Source organism: Phoenix dactylifera, chromosome 7 (assembly GCF_009389715.1).
Source record: "Phoenix dactylifera cultivar Barhee BC4 chromosome 7, palm_55x_up_171113_PBpolish2nd_filt_p, whole genome shotgun sequence".
In the NCBI taxonomy this organism is placed as follows: domain Eukaryota; kingdom Viridiplantae; phylum Streptophyta; class Magnoliopsida; order Arecales; family Arecaceae; genus Phoenix; species Phoenix dactylifera.
The window spans coordinates 16,011,499-16,028,187 of NC_052398.1; the positions used below are offsets into that span (position 1 = coordinate 16,011,499).

The 16,689-nt window shown below is 38.3% G+C and overlaps 2 protein-coding genes across 4 annotated transcripts; one reads left to right on the top strand and one right to left on the bottom strand.

Moving 5' to 3' along the window:
* Positions 1–230: 230 nt before the first annotated feature.
* On the bottom strand, positions 231–2,715 carry LOC103707834 (double-stranded RNA-binding protein 3-like). Of its 2 annotated transcripts, none has more exons than XM_008792505.4 (4): positions 2,463–2,715; positions 1,786–2,033; positions 1,437–1,656; positions 231–1,316 (listed from the first exon to the last, which is right to left on the bottom strand). In XM_008792505.4, exons 2-4 carry the CDS (start codon positions 2,029–2,031, stop codon positions 559–561), a joined length of 1,224 nt encoding a protein of 407 aa, XP_008790727.2. In that variant the 5' UTR covers positions 2,032–2,033; positions 2,463–2,715; the 3' UTR covers positions 231–558. The 2 variants fall into 2 exon arrangements, with proteins under 2 accessions (XP_008790727.2, XP_008790728.2); XM_008792506.4 differs by lacking the exon at positions 2,463–2,715 and adding an exon at positions 2,337–2,446.
* A 3,166-nt stretch (positions 2,716–5,881) lies between these two features.
* On the top strand, positions 5,882–15,286 carry LOC103707835 (probable protein S-acyltransferase 7). Of its 2 annotated transcripts, XM_008792507.4 has the most exons (5): positions 5,888–6,372; positions 11,073–11,255; positions 13,074–13,370; positions 14,010–14,243; positions 14,348–15,286. In XM_008792507.4, exons 1-5 carry the CDS (start codon positions 6,211–6,213, stop codon positions 14,870–14,872), a joined length of 1,401 nt encoding a protein of 466 aa, XP_008790729.1. In that variant the 5' UTR covers positions 5,888–6,210; the 3' UTR covers positions 14,873–15,286. The 2 variants fall into 2 exon arrangements, with proteins under 2 accessions (XP_038984329.1, XP_008790729.1); XM_039128401.1 differs by lacking the exon at positions 14,010–14,243 and having other exon boundaries at positions 5,882–6,372.
* The last annotated feature ends 1,403 nt before the right edge of the window (positions 15,287–16,689 follow it).

Consider the following 16,689-nt stretch of genomic DNA (forward strand, 5'->3'; position numbering starts at 1 on the left):
ACTATACTCATGGAAGCAGAAGTTTGAAAGATAGTTTGTGTTAAAAAGATGTGGTGCTTTGATTTCAGTTGAATTGCTAAAAAACTCACATGCAAAGCAGGCTTTTAAGAAGCCATGAGCTAAAACAAAGTTCTCAAACAACAGAAAATAAGCTAAGAAGACAGATGAAACAAAAATTTGAATGATGATGTGCATAAGTGATATGTTTGTTTGATGCTTTTCATGTATAATTCTAGTCTGCGGTTAAGTTGTCATTGAAAACATGGAGAACATAGAGTAGAAGTTAATCGATTACATAGCAAGGTGTGACAAAATTCCTCTGAGGAACCACCATCAGCTGAAGAACCATGAGCCAGAATCCATGAATTCAAAGAAGCAAAAGCAAGAGAGAGTTCTCAAAAACAAACCCATAAAATTCAAAACCTGCATGATGATAAGATTAAAAGTTTATATGGATACTTCAAAGTAATTCATCCCATCTTCATAAGTGGAGCCTGTTGAGCTTTTGAGGTGGTGGCTGCTGAGATCTCTCCTTCTTTCTTCTGGACTGGTATGGTGTTAGCTGCTGGCCTCATCGGCGGGGCAGCGCAGACCGGAATCACAGATCTTATATGCACAGCAGGAGCAACACCGGGCGGACGGTATCCACCACTGGCAAACACTGTTGGAAATGGAATTGCCTGTAGATTTCTTGCAGGAAGCTGTTCCAGTTGAAGGATTGGTACAAGGAGAGGGACAAAATGGCCGGGCACTCATCTGGGTTTGCTGGGTTCTTTGATCCATCACTCGGCTGGCGGCCGACGTGTTCGATATAGAAAAAGCCCGGGAATAGGCCGCCGGCGTAGGAGTATATGGCTTCGCCGGCGAATTCCCATTGCTCTGTTCCTCATCCTTTGGTCTCTCTTCCAGCCGTGGTGCAGAAGGCATTGGTCTTTTTGATGAGAAGAGAGGTACATTGCTGCTCTTGTCCTTGGAGAAAGGTGGCTCTTGAGAGGTGATGGAAGAGTGCTGCAACAAGGTCATTGGTGGTAATATCTTGGGAGCTAGGAAACATCTCTGTTGCTGAGCACGCAGAGGATCCAAGACCTTCCATCTGTGATGAAATGCTAAAGAATAGAGAGAAGAAGAAGCAGAGGTGCCCTCTCTAGAGCCTAACACCACCCTGCTCCTCTGTTGATGCTGAGTCCTGTGTCTCACTGGTTTGCTCTCCTCTTTAGGCCTTAAATTAGATAAAACTCTCGTCACAACCACCTCTTCCTGCTCTTCACTGCTCTCTTTCTCTCTGGCCTGCTGCGAGGAAGAACCCAAATCTGGCACTACAAATATATAACCATTTGAAAGATAAATCATAACAACTTTTCTCCAAAAAGATAGAACCATAAGAACACACAAGAATAATGAGACACTAGAAGAGAAAAGACATGGTTTTTCTTTACTTTGTTTAAGAGCAGACCAAGCAGCCATGGCAGCATTCTTCTCAGCTTGTTTCTTGGTCTTCGCTGGCTCACCAGGGAAGCTCATGCCAGCGAGCTCCACAGAGCAAGTGAAGACAGGGAGGTGGCCAGGCCCTGACCTCACGGTAGTGTAGACAGGGAGCTTCAAGCCAGCCCTGTGAGCAGTCTCTTGGAGAAGGTTCTTGTACACCCCAGTCTCATCCTATCCAACAAGTAGCCACAGGACAAAAGGAAAGAAGAAAACAATGACAAGAGACAAATGGCTTGCTCCGGTTGACAAGATAAAAAGAGGAACGCAACGAAGTCTAGGAATAGAGGAAAAGGGACTCACAAGGACTCTAGCTGCCAGAGACTTGGAAGGACCTCTGGTGGAGAGGTTGGTGAGGGCCACCTCAGCTGCAGCATGCTCTGCCTGCCTTAGAGTGGTGCAGTTGCTTGGCCCCTCAAAGATCTCTCCATTGAAGTTAACCGAGGCTTTGAACCTTGGTGCATGGTCTGGTCCTTCCCTTATGCAAGCATAGGAGGGGAGATTGAAGCAGCTCCTCTGTGCTAGCTCTTGTAGCTGGTTTTTATACATACCTGCAACCAATGGACCAATTTAAAGCAAACAGCATCCAAGCTTACAAGAAGACAGAGAGCAAGGAAAAGAAGGTCTTTCGATTAAAAGACAAAACTCCAAAGCTATAACAGGCCAAGAGCTACTACTTTTTAAAAGGCAAGCAGGGAAGCAGCAATGATAAAAGGCAAAACCAGCAGCCTAACATGTTGGAGAGCAATTTAAATACGGACTTTTGATTCAAAAGGCAGCACCTTTTATAAGGGAAAACAAAGAGGCAGCAAAAGATACGAGGAGTCTAGAACACACAGACAAGCCAAACTTACAGGAGAACAAGGAAAAAGAGGAACTTTTGATTCAAAAAGTTGAAACTTTTTCAGGAGGCAAACAAGGAAGAAGCCATGAACCAGAAGGACATAAGAAAATAATGGAGAACCCCCCCACACACACACCTTTAAGAAAAGTAGGACAGGGAACACAACCACTTCCCTGGGATGCTTTACAACCTCATGATGGGCTTCATATCATCTTAGAAGGGAGAAGAAAGAAGAGCTCTCAGAAGAGGTTGCTTTTTACTTTTGGGTGGGATTTCTCCAGTGGTCTTGGATTTCTCTGAGGTCAGGTTGGGAGGAGATGGACATGGGACTCGCTTTCCTGGGTCTCTGCATTTAAGCAGCAGGGTTTCCGAATGGAGCACGGTTTTCCAGCAGCGGACAGGGCCCAAACCCAGCCACCTCTCTGCAATTAATGGGCATTTATAGCATCTGTAAGCTTTCTTGTGGCTTTCCCGCTCACTAATCCTAGCACTTGGCCTTGGCTTTGGGGGTCTCCTAACAGTGGGCTTTGAATGTCTTGGAGGAGTTACATGTTCACAAGTCAAGGCTCTGACTCTTCCCTGGGACCAGCCACAGCCCTTTGATCTTTGCATCTCTGATTAGTATTGATATAATTTAAAGCTGAAAGAGAGATCACCATCAAACCTTTTATAACTCCCACCTTCTCATTGACCTGGGGGACTCTGAGGTGAGTCAGGTAAACAATCACACCCAAAAAAGCTCCAATTAGTTTCTAACATCGAAAGCACATACAAATAAGAGGTTTCAGTATACCCAACTCCGCTTCCACATATTTATTAATGCTAAAACTAATATAAGTATCTAAAATGATCAAACCATCAAAAGAAAACTCCACCGGCTAAGACCGAAAGGTAAGGTTAGGCTAAAACTACCAATAACCTAGTGTCATGACTTAGAACTTCATCCAAAAATACTAGTCGGAAGATATTTTTTATATTTCTTAGTTCTATATAAATACTCAAGATCTCCTCAAGCGAATAACCGATGCATAACTAAACAAACGTCCGCACGGATCATTGCATGCTCTTCCGTTCAAGCCCCAACATTCTTGTCGGGTTAATGGCTCAAATCCATTCAAAACTAATAACATGCACCACGACCAGCTCGTGGTCGACCTCCATGAACTCGTGTTGCAGTGTCTCCAGTCCACATAGACTATAGGCCGAGTTCGCTTTGATACCATATATCACAGTCTAGGACCGCACCTAAAAAAGCTAGCCGAAAAGTATTTTTTGGATTTCTTAATCCTTTATAAATATCCAAAATTTTCTCAATAAATAACCAATGTGGAACTAAACACATGCCCACACGTATCTTCATACCTAAAAAGTTGAATTAGTTTTTATCAACAAAGATTAACAAAAAAACCACAATAATTATCCTACACATATTTATGTATATTGAGCATATATAATAGAACTGGCAAAATCTCGCTCCGACATCGCCTAATCTCCTTGCACTAATTTCCTTTCTACAACTTATGGACATTGATTAAAGGGCAAGGACTTGGTCCAATGGAATAGATCATCCATTTCTAGCTGGACTGGACTGGACTGCTAGAATATCATAAATAATAAAATAAAGTATGTTTATTTTTTATTTTTATCAAAGACAATACAATGATGGCTAAAATATAAAATATGTACATCAAATGATTATTTAATGATATGAACACATATGTACAAGCAACAGCCGGATTGTCGATGGTTTGACATTCAAATCAGATCTTAGGATATATAGTTTACTTTGGAAATTTTTTACCACATATAATGGTATATTATTAGTACATATAGTTGCTACTAAATATTTGAATAAAATGTTATGATTGAAATTTTAAGGGTGCTTATAATTACTACTAAATATTAGAATAAAATACCAAGATTCATACTTGAAAAAGCACTTATGAATGCTGCTAAAATAGAGATTTTATGGTATTTCATAAAAATATCGGTAATTAATTAGCGACGTCATCTTAAGATAGCACATAAAAAATAGTATAAAAATATCAGAAAATATATTTTCAACATAACTCTTTTTGTTGTATTGACTTCATTAGATATGTTTTCTGCTTTGTTTTGAAATAGAACCACCCATGAACAAAACTTCTACTGGTGTTTAGAAAGGAGAATCCAGCCGCTGCCACGTGTGACGTCTCCTTTTGGCTCCTCAAGCGACTATTCGTATTTTTGACGAAGTTAGGTCCAACCGACGGCTAAAAGAAACGAGAAAAAAAGAACAGCCTTGACGCCGTTACGTTTTTCTGACAGTTCCGCTGCTATTTTATTATTCTATATCTCAAGTCTAATAAGTGGGCGTCAAATGCGCTGAGGTATTGCGAAAGCATCTTCCAGTCAAACAGTTCGGCTCTTTGAAAAGCTAAAGTGCACTCAGAAGGGGACTCTTTAAATGAACCAGGACACATAAATAACTAGAGTTTCGCCGCCCACCAGGATTTATTATTATTATGACTTCTGAAACAAACTTTATTTTTTTTAATACTTGTGCCATCACGCAACAAGGTCGGATCTGACAGATTGGATGTAAAATAGATCAAAAATTTTTCACCCTGAATCCAATCTATTCATTAAACATATCAAAAATTTAGATCCGAATCTTAAACTAATCTAATTCTACTTATAATGGATTAAATCAAGTTAAATGAATTAAGCATTACCATCCCTAATCCTTTCTTCATGAAAGCCTTAGCATTTGTCGTGCATTGATGGCAATAAAATACTCTCTTTATCTATAAGTTTCCAGTTCAATTGCTTATTCAATTGCCGGAAGATTTTATTAATTATATTAATATGAGCATTTATTAACCTAACATGTATGAACTCCCATATAGCTACTGTAATAATGTGTTACATATTAATTGTTACAATAACAATATTACATGACAAAATTTTTTGGCACTTATTTAATATAAAGCCTTCTTAGAATTATAATAATCTATTTTTTTTACTATAGCAACGAATATTTCACTATCAAGATTTCCATGTATTATTTTGCAGAATTTCAACATCTCGTCTTTGCCGAGATATTTAAGTCTAATTTTAAAATATTTAAAAAATTTAGGATGTATTTGGTTTGTGACCGAAATAGAAACTAATAGAAATTGGAATAATTATATCTTCTGATGCATTTGGGTTGTAATTAGAATAAATTGAATTTGAATACTAGGTGAGGCTTTGGATTGGAGTTGGAGAATTGAGGTGTTCTTATTCTCTTCTAGAATCACATGAAAATGGAACTCTCTCCAAGCAAATAGATGAAATAGGAGTCACACATCTCATTCTTATTTTGGAGCTTAATTTTTTCTAATTAAATATGCCCTAAACTTTCATGTAGGTCAAAAGTGTTAGGCTCCAAGAACCTTGTCATTCACACACTTGCACTTGTATGTCCATCTGGAACCCAGACTGGTCCTCTCTTGGAGTCCTTCCCCTTGGTGTGCTTAACTCTGATCCACTCCCTCGTGTGGAAGGTTGAGCACCTACCCGCCAACCACCCGGACACGTGCGAGAAAATTCACACGGCCGAGCTCTCCTGCTCTCTCTCAATTAACTTGTCGGAGACGGAAAAGCGGAGTTCGGCGGCGGCGGTGGCGGCGGAAGAGAGGGAGGAGAAGGAGAGGAAGGGTTGTGACGGAAGAGATCGCGGACGTCCGGGCGGCCTGAGGCCGGGATCCGACGGTACACCGGAGGGCAGCGATCATTGTGGGGAGAGAGCAGAGACCCTAGGAAAGACCCCCTCTTTATTGTCATCCCTCTGTGCGTGCACTCCGTGTATCCAAGGTTTCCAGCGGGCGGAAGAGGAGGAGGAGAGGCGCCGGCGAGGAGGAATGTACGTGGCCCCATCTACCCGGGACCCGGATCCGTCCGCCGCGGGGCCCCGGCGAGGAGGAATGTACGTGGTCCCATCTACCCGGGACCCGGATCGGTCCTCCGCGGCCGCGGCGGATGGCGAGGCGCCGAGGGTTTACGAGGTCTGGAAGGGCAGCAACGTAAGTGGTGGCCTCTTGTCCCCTTCCTCCTTGCTCTCTCTCTCTCTCTCTCTCTCTCTAGCAAGCGTTTGTTAATCTGTCTCTTTGCGTAGGGGCTGCTAGCAGCTTGCTATTACTGAAAAAATTAGATTTTTAATGTTGGCATTCGTGTCAGAGCAGGCAAAGGGGAAAAAGTTAGGGTTTTGAGATTTGATTCTGTACTTTTATTGGGTGCCTTGTTTTGTTTCTTGTTGCCTTGATTTGAGGTGTATTAATGTGAAAACCTCTCAACCTGTTTATTTGTTGCTTCAAGAATGGTGAATTTAAGAGGCTTTAAGAGCTGACTTTATTCCTTGAAATTGTTAGTTGAGTTAGAACCTATCAAGTAACGAACTTTAGTTTTTTTACTTTTATGGTTAGGTTGGATGACAAGAGATGAGAAGGGGGGATTTGTTGGTCTCAGTGACTTACTGTATGATTTATTAGGCAATTAAGAAAACTGATCTTATGAATCCTTCTGTTGGTGTGCTTTGTTCGTTTTAGCTTTACACCTCTGGTTGCGACTTTCTTTTCAGAACCATCTGTTCATATCTGTTAATCATTTCTAGTGGCATACAAGTTGTTGGCCTCCAAAAGCATCATTCTTATCAAAATTCAAGGATTAGAAGCAAACATTTAATTAATAGGAAAATTTTGTTACTTGGTCTATGACTACTAAGGGTTATGAGTTATATTTTAATTCACATTTTGTGTTTAAGAATGAGCAGTATCTCAATGTGAGGTAGAAAAGGCTGTTTAGGCATTACCTTAATTTTATTCATTGTGGAGTGTAAGTTTGAGGAGTTCAAGTTGTACTTGAAAACTAATATCTTAAGAGAGCTATGAAACTAGAAATGGCTGCCACACTGATTTTGTCATTGTTTTAAATCCAAATGATTATCTTTATGCTCTACAATTCTTAGCATTATTTTGCGTTGCCAGCTCTTAGATCTCTAATTCATTTTCTTTGTGCAAATCACAAATTTTTGCTACATATTCGTAATAGATTAAGATGGGTATTCATAGCCAAAATTTATTGGGACTCAATCTTGTTAACATGGTCGGAAAGTGCTGATCCCAAAAATGTGGAGGGCTAACAATATGGGCTCTATGACATGATTGCATATTTCTTGGCAAGGTGGTTTAAGGTGATCATGGTAAGCGTTCATCATTTATCCTACTTTTTCCTCCTCCTCCTCCTCCTCTTAAGGTGGATTTCTTATTTTGGAAATGTGTTAGTGGCATTATATGGATGTTTATGGTAGGTATAAGGCATAGGGTTTGAGAGGTAACCTTGCTAGTTTCTGATGGTAGTCTGGTTGAATATTTTAGGAAGGATTTTCCTAGATTTCTCAATTGATTTAAAGTAGTACCAGATCATGAGTCTGTGACACATTGGTGCAGGATTCCTTGGTTAAAGGCTAAGAGGTTCCGTTTTTCGTTTTTTGGGTGTGAAGTAAATACACAAATGGATGAAAAGAGTTCTCACATGATAGTTTGCAGAGGGTGTGTAAGAAAAAAAGGCTGGTCTTTTAGGCTGACTTTTGTTTTGTTATAGGAAGATTTTTTGAAAATGTATTCAGAGACATATTAGATGAAGCTATCAGATGCAAGCTCCAATTATCGATCTTGACTTTGATTAAATTCATTGAAGGTGGGATTTTATTTTAAGAATTATTATTTTAAATTTTATGTATTAAAAAGAAGGCAAAATAGTTTTATATAACTATACTTTTCTAGTACAGCTTCAATGTCAGTTTTAGATGCTATCCAGGTAGAAACTGGCATGAAAACTTGTTGAAACAGAAATATGGAGATAAATAAGAGAAAACTGAGGAACCGTAGGGCAGTGGGCCATTCCTAAGTCAACTATGGCTCTTGGCTTCCCTCTCTTCAGATTCGTCTGTCTCTTCATAAAAGGTAATATATATAACAAGAGCCTTATAGAAAATTTGAGAGAGAAAAGCTTCAGAAAGGTCAAAGGAGGCAGTATGAATTCACTAGGAAAGAGAGTGCTCAAGGCAAATGAGTAGTGCCATTATGGAAAGGAGAGGTAAGAGTACTTCCATCCTTCAGTACCCTAGTAGCACCAAGGCTGACTATGAGGTGATGCCCATGATTCAGCTTGACAGCCTGCTTGTTGGGTATGGCTGCCTGTGACTGGCAACATCACTTAAGGGGAGCTTTGCCATGTGCATGTTCCTTCAGTCTTCTCTTCAAAACGAGCACTGTGGTTTGTAAATGGGTCGAAGCTAGCATTATCACAATTTTTAGAAACATTTTGCGGTGGTTGTCTCATGTCATGTGTGCATAGGATATAGGAACATGCTATTAACTTTGCTGTTTTTTTTGCAGAATGGAGGTAAAGGGGCTTGGTGCATAGAATATATAGATCATGGGTAAAAGTTGTTAGTCATCATCTCATGAACCCTTCAGTTATTTACTCTCCCCTCCTTTCCATCTAAAGGAAAGGGAACATTACTTCCTCCCTCACTTTCTAAATTCTTTCAAAAGCCAACATGTTAAGATTACTGGGAATGAATGGAGGTGGTTATATTGTGTTTGAATGGAATGAGTGAGGGAGTTGAGAGGCTGTGGGAGGAAGAGGGTGTGCTAGGTTTGAATGAAGGTAAGGAGTGAGACAAATTGAAGATTATGGGAAGAGTGTTGGGCAGGAAGACGGTGGCATCAGGGATGGGATGAGGGAGGGAGGTGGTTATGGACTGAGGGTTGGAATCAAGAAAGCCATTTGTTCCATTTCCTTTTTAGGTTCTAGATTATGAATAACTTTTAGAATATTTATTTAAAAAATTCCCTTCTGTCCAATCTGTTTTTGGGTTGATTTTTTAGAACTATTTCTGAGACACTCTTTTATTAGCTAAGAAGGTGGTTGTGTGCTAATGATGTGGAGGTTTTATGTCTCTTACTCAGGTTATTGCATGGTAGCTACTGTGACTTTAGTGATATCATTTTTAGTTGTAATATATATGACTGATGTCTACTGTAGATGCTTTTGTTTTGGTCTATTTTCATTTTATATTGTTAACATGGTGGTCAATGCCTTTTTTCTTGATGATTTTGTCCATTTTCCTCATAAACAAAAATTTAATGCATTTGCTGGATTGAATAGGCAAAGATTCTACCTTTTTGGAAAGCCCAGTTGGGTGGGGATTAGGCGAAACCTAACTATGTGGGCAGTCCTTCAATTGACTTAGTAACTCCAAGAGAAAAGTTAGCAGAATGTTTATCTCTTTTGTCACTTATCCATTTTATATCAAATCTTGTCATGTCATTTTATTACTGAAACTAGAAATATAACTGTGCTTGTTCATGCTGGACCTACATTACACTCACTTTGCACTTTATAGCATTAGATTTTGGAAAGTTTGAATCAATCTGGTTTGAAACCAAATTCCAATTACCAAGGCTGAAGGTCTCGGCACTGGAAGCCAAGCCAATCAGGTTCCATTACGGTGTGGTACATGAATATTATGTATTGACACACCATATATAGTTGGTGCCTGCACAGCAAAGGTGACACCAACTACCATGCATTGATATGGTATGGTACCAACGGGCATAGGGAATGGGGATGCCATTTACAGAAATGTTGATGTACATTTACAGAAATGTTGATGTATCTTATAAAATCCTATTTCTACAAGGTAGTGATGTCAACAGGGATGCATAGCCGAATATTTTATTCGTATCTGAACCGAATAGAGCGGTTTTAACCGAAATTAAGTGGGGATGGTTTCGGTGATTGGTTTAAAAATTAAAAACCATCCATTTTTTTTGGTTATGGTTTTGATGATTCCTTGACCCGAAACCGAACCCAAAACTGAAACCAAAACCGAACATACCTAATATTTAATACTCGTAATAACCTTTATATTTTGTGTAAATCTAAAATATTATATTATGAATTTGGTTAGATTATGGATTATATTATGAAAATCAAGGATGATATCTTTAATTTGGTTATTTATATGTGAAAATTTTGAAATGAATAAAAAAAGTTAATGATTTTGGTTTTACGGTTTTTTTGAGTGACGGTTATGATTTTTTTGTCTCAAAAACAATTCGGTTTTGGTTTTGGGGGCAGTAATGAATTTCGGTTTCGGTTTCAGTTTTTTAATAACTGCACCGAATATGCTCCATTGGCATCCCTACCACAAGGATCGGTGTGATCTTGGACTTTCTTAGTTCTGCTTAGGGGATGATCTTTGTCTGATTAGCTCGACGGGGCTCTGTGTGATCTTAGACTTTCTTAGAAACTGCTTAGGGTATGATCTTCCTGTGACTAGATCAACTATCATTTGAAGATAATGTATTCTTCTTTGAAACATTTTTCTCATATGCTTTTTCTCCATATTTTATATCATCTTGTTATGCATGTGGAACACGCTTCCTAAATTTGCATGCTTTTGGATAACTAGATTGAGAGCCTAATCTACAACCGGTGCTTTTCATTTAAGAAAATTTGTGCTAGCTATTGTAGCTATCAAAGAACCCTCATTCTTTATGTTGAGTTTTGCATGCTTCTGTAGTTAAGTGATTTACTTTTGACTTCATGATATTGCAGTATATCTATTTTTCCTCCGCACCAGGACATGCGGCATATGCTTGCAGGGTTATTAATAATTATTCATCAATAATGTGGTTGATCATATGCTTTGCAGAAATTTTTTCTTGGAGGGAGGTTTATCTTCGGACCTGATGCAAGATCACTGTTTCTCACGATGTTCCTCATTATTGTACCCATGTCAATTTTTTGCGTATTTGTCGCTAGAAAACTAATGGATGATTTTTATCATCATTCGGGAATTTCGATAATGGTAATAGCTGTTGCTTTCACACTATATGTGAGTATCACTTCTGTCCATGCATTATGATTTCCCTCCCACTGTTCTTAGGAGGTTTGATTTTGTTTTATCCTTTCAATGGATCTTATAGTGTTAATTGAGTTTGTAAGAAAAAGATTTTCCATATACCTCAGACATTGACTGTTTTGAGTAATTCCAATGCTTGTAATCAGGAAGCCTCGGGCTTTGGTTATATACTGTGCTTGTTAGTCTAAATTGCTGTTGTGTTTTAGATAAGTCAACAATACTCATAATCCATCCTGAAATACTTACTTGAAAATGGATTCAGCATTTCTGGTTTATAATTTATTCACATCCAGCAAATAGTTCATCCTATTTTCATAATTTGTTTCATGTCAGTTTTTTAGCTACCTAAATCATTTGAAGTTCTAATAAAAAGAATATAGGTCGCTTAGTGATTTAATTAAAATGGGTCTGTTAATTCTTCTTAAATGTGTTTGTAGCATGTTTAATGAAGACTTATTACAATAAACTTCAGGACAAGTCTGCAAATATTGCTTTATATCTATCTTTGGTAGTTCAATTATTACTGAACACAAGTGTGTAGAAATGAGAAATGAGTTTACGTCTAGATCTCTTAAATTGAAGTTGGCTCATGCATTCAATCTTGTCAGCAAGGAATCCTTGTGTGTTCTTGTTTTCCAAATGAAGAAACCTGCAATCCGGTCCTTGCCTAACATTGGTAGTTGGAGATTTCTTTCCGAGACCATTTATTTGAAGCAATAAAAGTTGTCATATTCTTGTCTTTCATCTAAACCTGGATTTATCATGTCTTTCAAGACAGTGTCAAGTGATGGAGTTGGAAACTCAGAATACTTATGTGAGCCTCTATCTCACATTGCTTTGGAAAAAACTGGTTGCAATGCTTCCACAGGCTATTCTACTTGCCCACCTTGTGATCTTCACTTGCTTCATACATTATATATCTTGGTTAAATACAAGTTGTAAAACTAGCATGGTTTATGCTGTTCTACAAGATGGAGATGAAAGTACAAAATTATCCTATTCTTATGCTAAAGTTTGTTTTGTTTATTTCCCCCTATAATGGAGCTCTTCTCAATTATTTTGTTTTAACACTTGGGAAGAGGAGCCATTATGACTTTCAAGATAACATGCCTTGTGTAACTGATGTCTCATGTTGCTTATGTTTGCCTTTATTTCTATACCTAACTCATATAGTCCCTGCAATATATTACCGAAAATAACAAGCTTTTGGATATTAACCTTCTTGACTTATTAATTTTTTATCGAGTTCATGCCCGATATCTTCCTTCCAAGTTAAATATTTTGTTTACTATCTGGGATTTTCATAGGTTGTGGAATGCAAGTTACTGGTTGAGTTAACTATGAATTATTGTGCCCTCCCATGGGTGCTGACTCAAATAATGTTTCTAGTGAGCTATATATTGCAAGCTAAGTTTGTATCATTAGTGACTATAATTTTAACCCCAATTGTCACATTGTCCTCTGTTTTGGAGAGGTTCTAGGCTCAAGTCCTGGGAGGTGCATCCCCAATATTTGGATCTTGGAAATTTAGGTCTATTGTCTTCCCTCCTTTTCTCCCACATTGGTAATACTTTTGCTGGATTTTTGCTGATGTTTTCAAGATGAAATTAACATAAACTAGCGCTACTCTAGCTCAGTAGTAAGACTGTCTAATAAGAAGTTCCTCATCATTTTATGTGTAGTTTGATTTAAATGCGCATAGTAATTTATTCAACAGTCATATATTGTTGTGCTCAAGGCTATAACCTATTGTTTTAAAGATAAAAGTTTGATATAGGCTATATGTTTCAGGATATAGCTCTTCTACTTCTTACATCTGGTAGAGATCCGGGTATAACACCTCGCAATGCACATCCTCCAGAACCTGAAGGCTATGATGGTAATACTGAAGTTGGGGGTAGTCAAACTCCACATTTACGTTTACCTCGAATGAGAGATGTTGTTGTCAATGGGATCACTGTGAAGATCAAATACTGTGATACATGCATGCTCTATCGACCTCCTCGCTGTTCTCACTGCTCAGTCTGCAACAACTGCGTGGAACGTTTCGACCATCACTGCCCATGGGTTGGGCAATGCATAGGGCTTGTGAGTTTCATAAGTTTTAGATAAGAATATTTAAGCTCTCTTTTCTATGTTGATATGCAATTTACAAGCGTGTGGTAACTTCAGAATAGACAAAGGAATAACTGAGAATTTATAAGATGGGAGAGAACTTCTAATAAACAGTAATGATTTTCTTTCTGTAGTTTATGAATGTCGTCAATATATTATGTTATTTTTCTCTTGTTATTGTCCCAATGAGATTGACTTTTAGGCTAGCCTAATGAAGACAGCTGGCAGCAGAGCAGTACCAATGGCATGAATATAAAAATTATGCTTGTTGAATTACAGTCAAGTGTATGATAACTTTAGAATAGAAAAAAAAGGAATAATTAAGAATTTCTGAGATGGGAGAGAACTTGTAATTACTGTACTTATTTCCTTCCTGCAGTCATATGAATGTCATCAATATATACTAAGCATTTTTCTCTTGCTATTGTCCTAACGAGATCAGCTTTCTAAGCATAGTATATGCTTGTAGAATTACATATTCATTTTGGTTCTTCTTTGGCTACTAACCTCATGAGATTTTTACAACTCATTGTTTTTCACTAGATTGATTTAGTGCTAATACAATCTTCCTATATTATGCTAATCACTAATCTATTTTATGTTTTAATGAAGCGAAACTACCGTTTCTTTTATATGTTTGTCTTCTCAACAACTCTACTCTGCATCTTTGTTTTTGGATTCTGCTGGGTGTATGTAATTAGAATCAAGAATGCTGAGCAAATATCTATCTGGAGAGCATTGATCAAGACTCCAGCTTCCATTGTTTTGATAATCTATACTTTTTTATCTATGTGGTTTGTCGGCGGCCTATCTGTCTTCCATTTATATCTCATGAGTACAAACCAGGTAATTGATTTGCCTTCTGAGAATTCCCTTGTAGAGACAGATATTATTTATGTCAGGAACATCTTGTTCCTAATATTCTGATAATTTGTTCTCTTTCTTTGTAGACTACTTATGAGAACTTCAGATATCGTTATGACCGGCGAGATAACCCATACAACAGAGGAGTGGTGGCAAACTTCAAAGAAATTTTCTTCACAAGCATTCCTCCTTCAAAGAACAAATTCCGGGCAAGAGCGCCACAAGAACAGGGATTTCAATCAAGATCGCTGGGCGGAGGTTTTATTAGCCCAAACATGGGGATACCGGTTGGTGATCTTGAGATGGGCAGGAAGCCTGGGACATGGGATGAAGCAAGGATTGGGGCAGATGTTAATGATTTACAAGGTCTGAGTGACACTGCTACTTTGGATGGCAAGAATGGTGGCTTTGGTGATGCGTCCCCAGATTTAAGCAGGCAGACCAGCCTGACAGAGGGTTTGCAAGGGCATGCAGCATTACACCCAAGGCGGCCGAGTTGGGGACATAGAAGTGCAAGCTGGGAGATGCCACAGGAAGTATTGGCTCTGGCAGCTGGAGCTGGGGAATCAAATCAAGCAGGTAGAGGCAAAGTGAGTGCAGGAAATCAGTAAGGTTCTTGCACCGAGACATGAACCAAAGGGAGTGCAGGAAATTGGTGAGGTTTCTGCACCTGAATTCAGGGATGTAATGCAAGCCAAGCAGGTAGTGCAGTTAATAAGGCAGGCCTGAAGCTTCCCATATTGTTCTTATCTGTGGCCACTTGGGGAAGGATCACTGTTTTGCTTGATGGATACCGTGATCTTGTCTCTTTTCAATTTCCTTTCTTCTTGGTTCTTGTTGCAGCTTGTGTTATGGTTTTGATTTGTGAAGTCATTCTTTGTCGAGACTGGAATCTAAATTTGGTTTGAGTGGTGTATAGATCAATGGAGTGGTGATTCAGAAAAATAAAAGAGCTTGTATTGTTTGGTCAATTATTGGGTGTGGTTGAACAAAGCGATATCTTATAATCTATGTTTGGTTTGAAAGCCGCCTCTTTTTGCATTTTTTTGGGGTTCACAGGCAACTAGTAAGGATTCAAAAGTCTACTTGGAAGACCGGCGACAAGTAAGGATATCTTATAATCTATGTTTCATTAAATATGCTCTCACTTGGAGCCATGCAGGAAGCTAAAATCCTGCAACTTGATGCTTCATATTGATTTAAATCTTTAGTGTTTCTTGTCTGCAGAAGATTTTGCATAAATCCATTTAATTATCAATTTGTAGGGATTTTTATGCAAAATGATAAATGTTTAGGGATTCCTGGACAATTACATCTTTTGATCTAAATATGAGATTAGCGGTAGTTTAAACAAATATAAAGATGATATTCAAAATACCTGTATTGGATGTCCTGTGAATGTTCATTGGATATTCAACAAATATATATTGTCCATCTCGTACTTAGGAAAAGAAATATTTTTATGCAGGAATAAAATTCGCCGACGATCTCTAAATTCTGCAAAACCAATAATTAAATGGATTTTTATGCAAAATTCACTTCAAGAATTATGTTATATTAATAAAATCATGAAATAGTTGCTACTACGGAAAAGAAATATCGTTACTTTTGAAATTCTATTTGTAAGTGAGACTTTTTTTTTATTTATAAAAATATTTACTGCATTTCTCCTCTACACATGGCAAATGCTATTGCATGACTCAATTAGCATGAGGCTCAATCATTATAAATATGCTTGTTTTGTTGAATAAATACTTCATTGTTGATTCTCTCCCTCAACAAGTCTGCAATTTGTGGGACTTCATTTACTGAGACATTTTCTTAAAAAAAAAAGTGATCATGCTGCTGCAAAATCTTACCTTATAATTTATAAACCTATTCAGCTGATGAAATCACTGTTCATCAAATGGCCCTACAGGTTGAGTTGGCCACATCCATCCCACATGCCTAAGCATTGGCATTCCATGTGTAGAATAAATTTCACCAAAATAGGGAAATTTTTTATAAAAATAAAACAAAATATAACTATCTGGGTTGACGTTAATGGTATGAAGAGTTATCTAAATAGGAAATATCCATCAAAAGTAGGGGTGGCAAAATATGACCCGACCCGCCAACCCGACCCGTGTTCGATCCGCCATAAACAGGTTTGGGTTTAGCCTAAACAGGTTCGGATCGTAAATAGGTCAACCCGTTTAACCTGTTTATTAATTGGGTCGGATACGGGTTTTAGATGTCTAACCCGTTTAAACCGTTTAACCCGTTTAACTGTTGGGCAGGTTAAACAGGTCTAAACAGGTTAAACGGGTCTAAAAAGGTCTAAACAGGTCAGGTTGGGCAGGTTAAACAGGTTGGGTTGGATAGATTAAACAGGTCTAAACAGGTTAAACGGGTCAGATTGGGCAAACAGGTTAAACAGGTCGGATCG

Bases quoted from the DNA above. Each gene is read 5' to 3' on its own strand.
- LOC103707834 (XM_008792505.4), bottom strand. From the start codon at position 2,031: ATGTATAAAAACCAGCTACAAGAGCTAGCACAGAGGAGCTGCTTCAAT. The intron at 1,657-1,785 runs GTGAGTCCCTTT...CTTGTTGGATAG, and splicing joins CTCTGGCAGCTAGAGTCCTT to GATGAGACTGGGGTGTACAA. The intron at 1,317-1,436 runs GTAAAGAAAAAC...ATATATTTGTAG, and splicing joins TTGGTCTGCTCTTAAACAAA to TGCCAGATTTGGGTTCTTCC.
- LOC103707835 (XM_008792507.4), top strand. From the start codon at position 6,211: ATGTACGTGGCCCCATCTACCCGGGACCCGGATCCGTCCGCCGCGGGG. The intron at 6,373-11,072 runs GTAAGTGGTGGC...TATGCTTTGCAG, and splicing joins AGGTCTGGAAGGGCAGCAAC to AAATTTTTTCTTGGAGGGAG. The intron at 14,244-14,347 runs GTAATTGATTTG...CTTTCTTTGTAG, and splicing joins ATCTCATGAGTACAAACCAG to ACTACTTATGAGAACTTCAG.